This window comes from Parus major, chromosome 22, assembly GCF_001522545.3.
Source record: "Parus major isolate Abel chromosome 22, Parus_major1.1, whole genome shotgun sequence".
Classification (NCBI taxonomy): domain Eukaryota; kingdom Metazoa; phylum Chordata; class Aves; order Passeriformes; family Paridae; genus Parus; species Parus major.
The window spans coordinates 4,259,058-4,265,057 of record NC_031790.1 but is presented as its reverse complement, the minus strand read 5'-3'; the positions used below and the strand labels follow the sequence as shown (position 1 = coordinate 4,265,057).

The 6,000-nt window shown below is 51.2% G+C and overlaps 1 protein-coding gene across 1 annotated transcript; it reads left to right on the top strand.

Moving 5' to 3' along the window:
* The first annotated feature begins 3,663 nt into the window (after nt 1-3,663).
* On the top strand, nt 3,664-5,183 carry LOC107213838 (gastrula zinc finger protein XlCGF49.1-like). The gene has a single exon (XM_033519472.1). It carries the CDS (start codon nt 3,862-3,864, stop codon nt 4,612-4,614), a length of 753 nt encoding a protein of 250 aa, XP_033375363.1. The 5' UTR covers nt 3,664-3,861; the 3' UTR covers nt 4,615-5,183.
* The last annotated feature ends 817 nt before the right edge of the window (nt 5,184-6,000 follow it).

Sequence of the window (6,000 nt, the reverse complement as noted above, 5' to 3'; positions counted from 1 at the left end):
AATATTGTTTTACTTTCTGCAGGCAAGTTTCAAGGATTTTAGCCCTTAATATTATGACTTAACCCAGAGGCTGGTTTGTGCATACAGGCCTTTACTAATATATAAAATATAGCAACAGCCAGGCTTGGACAACCCTGGAGGAAAAAGATGCTAATGGAACAACTTGTTCCAAGAACCGCAGAGATGGATGCCTGAGAATCTTGTGGCGGGAATCCTCTGCCGGCCTTTGAATCGGTACAAGTCCTTATCCACTGTAAAGAAATGTTGCTGCATATAGCTGTCAATACAGCTCAGAACAAGACCTAAGAAGACACTGGACTCACGCTTCTAAAGAGAAAGGCCATTCCGATGCATGTCTGCACCCTCGAATAAAAGGTTTGATGGTGTTGGCACTGGGCCAAGGAACAGGGAGATGCTAAGAATGACACTGAGGTTTCTGATAAGCCCATAGAAGGGCTGAGGCAAGAGACATACAAAACAAGATGAACAGCAGGCACAGAAGGCACAACAGACAAGTGACACAACACACCCTGGAACTGCTCTGCCCTGCATATCTCAACATTGTGAGCCAAAGTGAGGCATTCCCTCACTGTGACCTAAAGGGCTGCTTCTTGAACCTCCCCCTCCCCACAGCTGACTCAAAACCCCTAACTGCTGTGTGTCCTAACCCACTGCCCTGCTTTGATCCCCTCTGCAATCACAGCCCTTGACTTATCTCTCTGATGCAAATCTGTGCAGGAGAGTGATCAGGTGCTGGGGAAAGCTGCCACAGGGGCTGGTTCCTTTTGTGACATGATGAATCTGCTGAGAGAATCTGAAGTATCCTACTTGATCTAAAACCTGAGGATGTTACAATCATCCTAAAAAACCCAAGAAGAAAAGTCATTACAAAAGCACCTTATGACCCTGAAACCCACAATCCAAAATCATGAACTTAAATACACTCCCTGTGTTTAATACTATTTTCTTCAAGCTGTCTTCAAAGCCTCTGCTACTTTAGGTACCCAAAAAGTACCTACTGAGAGCAGGCTTAAGTAAGCCAAAAGATTCTCTTCACTGAAATCAGAGAACAGCTCTTTATCCCAGCTGATTCCCCAGGAGGGAATAATGACCCTTAGCACACGCGGGGCTTAATATAGCCCTGATTGAGCCCACCTCTTTTTCCCACGATGCCTGGGAAAAGGGAGGCGGCAAATCCCACCAGGTATAAAAGCCCTCAGAGGAGCTGCAGCTGTTTTGTTCCTCTGACTTAAATTTGAGGTGAATAAGGGGTTCCATGCAGAAGAAAACTCTTCAGGAAAAGGTCAATGTTTTCTTTTTTTGCTACAACTATTTAGAGTAACGGAGCAAAAAGACAGTAAGAAGCAAAACTTTGTGCTTTGGCAGTGTAGCTAGATAAGTTGGATAGTTTGTGGACTTGCATAATTATTCCTTAGTGATTACTAAGTAGCACTCCCCATGTGATTGATTAGGGTAGAGAAGAATACTAGTGATATGAATGGTGTAAGTCTCATCGGGACCTCTAATTAGGGCTCTCTGAATTATAAATTAAAATAAGAAAAATAATAGACTTCCAGGTGGCATTAGCATTACGTACGTACTGGGCTCGCTCCCGTTGGAAATATTTAGTTCCAGGGCATGGATAGAAGTGCCCTGAAATGCAGCTTTAAACCCTTGAAATGCTGAAAGAGGCAGAACTTCCTTCAACTGAACCCTTTAAAATAAGCAAATAGGGTTTTTCTTAAACCAATTAACTCCACTTAAACCGATACAGTGGCAAATAAAGGGTTTCTCCTCTTTAATTTAATCCCCTAAAAATATTGGGGAAAGAGTGGTTTTCCTCACTATCAATCTCTCCAGTGAGGGAAAAGGAGGAATTTTTCCCTTAATTTAGGCCTATAAATAAGCATCATCAAGGGTTTGCCCTTCTACTTAAAGTGGAAAATAATGGAAAATGGGGATTCCCTATCATTTAATACCCCTAACAGCACAGAAAAGGTAGACTTACCTCCAACTGAGACCGTCAAAATTGCAGGGGAAGCGGATTTCTCTTCAGTTTGAACATGGGCAATTATGGAAAAGGAAGCTTCGTCCCTCAGTTTAAACCCCTGTTTTTCGAAATACACCTCCCTTTTCTGGGGCTCAGGAGAGGGTGTGACCAGGTAAAAGGGGAAAGTTGAAAGCTCCACTCGGGACCCCACAGGGGCCCCAGTTTGGACCTGCAAGCCCCACTTTTCCAGCTTCCCTCTCCTTTTCCCCCGCCCCCAGCGGGTGGGAGCAGCCGAGATCCCCGCGCTGCCCATCCCAACCTGTCCTAGCTCCATCTCCGCTGCTCCCGAGGGCCGCGAGGACTTTGGGAACCGAGGAGGAGGAGGATGAGGGAAGGAAGAGGCGGAGCGGCAATAGGAACACGGAAGAAAAGAGGAGAGAAGGTATCCGCACGGCTCTGGTGTCGCCTGAACTCGCAGCCCCACCCCGGGATCATCGCCTGCCATCCTGCAGGTGCCCAGGGAGGGGAAGCTCACCCCAAATACTCCGGGGGTCCCTGGGTTTGGGGCTTTTGGAGGGAGATGTGTGGAGATCACAGGGCTCCGCAGCTGAGCCACAGATGCCCCTCGGGGGGAGATCGGGAGTCCCCGGGAGGTGTTTCTGGGGGGTCCTGGTGGCAGGGCCGGTGGGATGTGGGTCCCCCCACGGTGGGGGTTGGGCTTCCTGGGCTGGGCCCCCCCGAGCTCTGTGGCGCCACGTGGGGAGAGCGGTTTTGGGGAGCCCCGGGAGAGCTGCGGCTTCCCTGAGCGGGACCCCAGAGAGAGCAGAGCCCCAAAGCGGGGATCCCGAGAGCAGGGGGACCCCTGGGATTCCTGGGACCCCGGCGGGGGGGTGCTGGGGCTGGAGGGGTGGAATGGCCGGGAAAGGGGTTTGAGGCTCCCGGTTCCGGCAGTCGCTGCCACAGGATGAGCCCAGATGCTCCCTCCGTGCGCATTCCAGTTTCCTCCTCTGCACACCCTGTATGAGCCCAGTCAGTCCCGGTACGATGCTGATGACTTCCCCTTGCCCCCTGTAAGGATCTCAGGTCCTGCCAGCATGAGCCTAGTCACTCCCAGTCATTCCCTATTATGATGCAATTTTCCCGCAGCACGGTCCCAGTTGCTCCCAGTTGCTTCAGCTTTTATCCAGTGTGCTTCCAGTTCTCCCAGCATACTGCCCCTAGTGTAGTCACAGTCACTCCCAGTATGATGTCAGTATCTCCCAGCAGGGCCCCAGTCACTCACACCTGCCCCTAGTTGCTCCAAGTGTAGTCCCAGTTCCCCCCAGCACCTTCCCAGTTGCACCCAGTGTGGTCCCAGTCACCACCTGCACGGTCTCAGATGCTCCCGGTGTATCCCAGCTGCTCTGAGCATTCTTGTAGTCATAGCCAGGCACTCCCAGCTACCTCAGCATGGTTCAGTTGCCCCCAGTATTGTCCCAGTCACTCCCAGTACATGCCAGTTGTCACCAGCATGCAACCTGTCATTTCTAGTTGCTCCCAGTCTATATGCAGTTGGCTCCCAGCATGGGCCTGGGAGCTGCCAGTAATCCCTAGTCAGGGTCCAATCACACCCCCTATAATCCCCATATGATTATGGCCAGTCCCAGTATGATGCCAGTCACTTGCAGTCTAATTCTGGTCACTCTCGGTATGAGGCTCTCCCGCTCCATCTCCCAGTCTAGCACGGCCCTGGCTGCAGGATGACCCCCCTGCTGACACTGTCCTGCCGGGGATGAGTTGGGGGGGGAGTGTATCTCCTTCCTTTTTCCCTCTGGCACAGAGGCACATCCCATCCTCTCCTTGTCCTTCCTCCCCCAGACAAGGAGCTGAAGATGGAGACCAGGGAGGACAAATCTCCACAGCAGAACCTCGTGGAAGAGGCCGTTTTGAGTGGCTCCACAGCGCAGGAATCCGAGGGGGAGGAAAAGCCACGGAGATCCCGCAGGAGGAGGGGCTCCAACCCCAGCCTGGGGTGCTCTGAGGAGGAAAGACCCACCCTGTGCTGGGAAGGTGGCCGAAGTTCCGGTCTGGTGGTCCATGAGGAGCTTCAGGATGGGGAGAAGCCTCACAAGTGTTTGGAATGTGGGAAGAGCTTCGGGCGGAACTTCCACCTGATCCGCCACCAGATGATCCACTCCGGGGAGAAGCCCTGTGGGTGTCCTGAGTGTGGGAAGAGCTTCAGAGACAGCTCCCACCTGATCCGCCACCAGAGGATCCACACTGGGGAGAGGCCCTATGAGTGCTTGGAATGTGGGAAGAGCTTCAGCCAGAGCTCCCACCTGACCTCCCACCAGAAGATCCACACTGGGGAGCGGCCCTACGAGTGTCCCGAATGTGGGAAGAAGTTTCACACCAGCTCAGATCTCCTCATACATGAACGGATTCACACAGATGAGAGGCCCTTCCGCTGCCCTGACTGCAGGAAGGGCTTGAAGCACAACTCCAACCTCACCGCCCACCGGCGCATCCACACTGGGGAGAGGCCCTGCGAGTGTCCTACAGTGTGGGAAGAGCTTCTCCTGGAGCTCATCCTTGACCCATCACCAACGGAGCCACCGGTAAGGGAAGCCTTGGGAACGCCCTGACTACAGGAAGAGCTTCATGCGCTGCTCCAACTCTATCTCCTACGTTGGGCAGAGCCCTGATGGCTCACATTCCCAGTGACCCACATTGGGAAGACACCTGGCCAGTGGTCTCCACTTTCTCCTGGTTTCCCAGAGGCACTTGGATGAACACAAGGCCACGAACATCCATCAGTAGTCAAATCAACATTAGAAATTCATTAAGATCTCATTTCTTAGCTTTACACCTTAAAAAGATCTTGTGTGCTCTGTCCAATTGTTTCTTCTGGTGGCATCAAGAGGTGCTGGATGATCTTGGAGATGTTTTCCTACCTGAATAATTTCCATCTTTATTGCATTGAAACATCCAGAACCGGGGTAAAAATAAATCAAGTAAAGGGATCTAAAGTGGCACCATTTTACCAGGATTTGGGGGTGAATTTGGGGTTGGCTCACAGAATTTTCTGGGAGGATTGGGCATTGTGGGGTTGCCCAGGCTGGGCAGATGGGGCCGCAATCTCATACTTGTGCTGGCAGAATGTGTCCACCTGAGCCCATCTGTTCTCCAGGAATTCTGTTTGTCTGTCCCAGTCCCTGGCCTGGATTTTCACCATTTGGGATGTGCCCTGCAAAGGGCCCAAATTGCTGCTGAAGTGCAGCTCTTCCTGGCTGGGGATATCCCTGTCCACCAGCCTCTTCTGCTCTGTGCCATGCGGGGCTTGGAGGGGGTTTGGGGGATCCTGGGGGAGCTGGGAGAGGCTTTTGTGGCTCTTGGGGCCATTTGTGGTGCAGGGAGGGGGATTGGAGAGCTTCTGTGGCAGTCTATGGGGGTTTTGGAGGTAGTGGCTGAGCTGTGTGGCTTGGAGAGAATTTGGGTGAGACTTGGGGGAGATGGAAAGGGGTGTTGGTGGTTCTTGGGACCATTTATATTGCAAGAAGGAATTAATGTAAGCTCATGGATCAAATCTAATACTGAGAGTCTGATAATCCTACTGATTGTGTTCTTAGCAATCTGGTTAATCTATGCAGTTCTGAGAGGAGAGATAAAGATAAGAGTATCCTGGAACCAGAAAATAATAAAGGCACTGACACGGGACAGAGATCCACATCCGCATTTGCCATCTCCAAGTCCTCCAGAGTGTAACAACGCTTACGACAACTGTGGATTCAAAGATGAACATCAGGTATAAACTCAGAAGAAAAGGACTGTATACAGTGAAAGCATTACACTTAGGGTAGTAAAGTGAAATACTTTCAAAGGGGGGAAATACGTTACTATGGGATTAGATGTTTCTGAAAATGTTTCTTAAAATCACGTAGAAGTAGGCCACAATAATGCTTGATATTAGGGATGGTCTAGCAAGCTGAAATGTTTACGGTAACGGGAACTGGTACTTGGGGGTCTCAAAG

Bases quoted from the DNA above. Each gene is read 5' to 3' on its own strand.
- LOC107213838 (XM_033519472.1), top strand. From the start codon at position 3,862: ATGGAGACCAGGGAGGACAAATCTCCACAGCAGAACCTCGTGGAAGAG.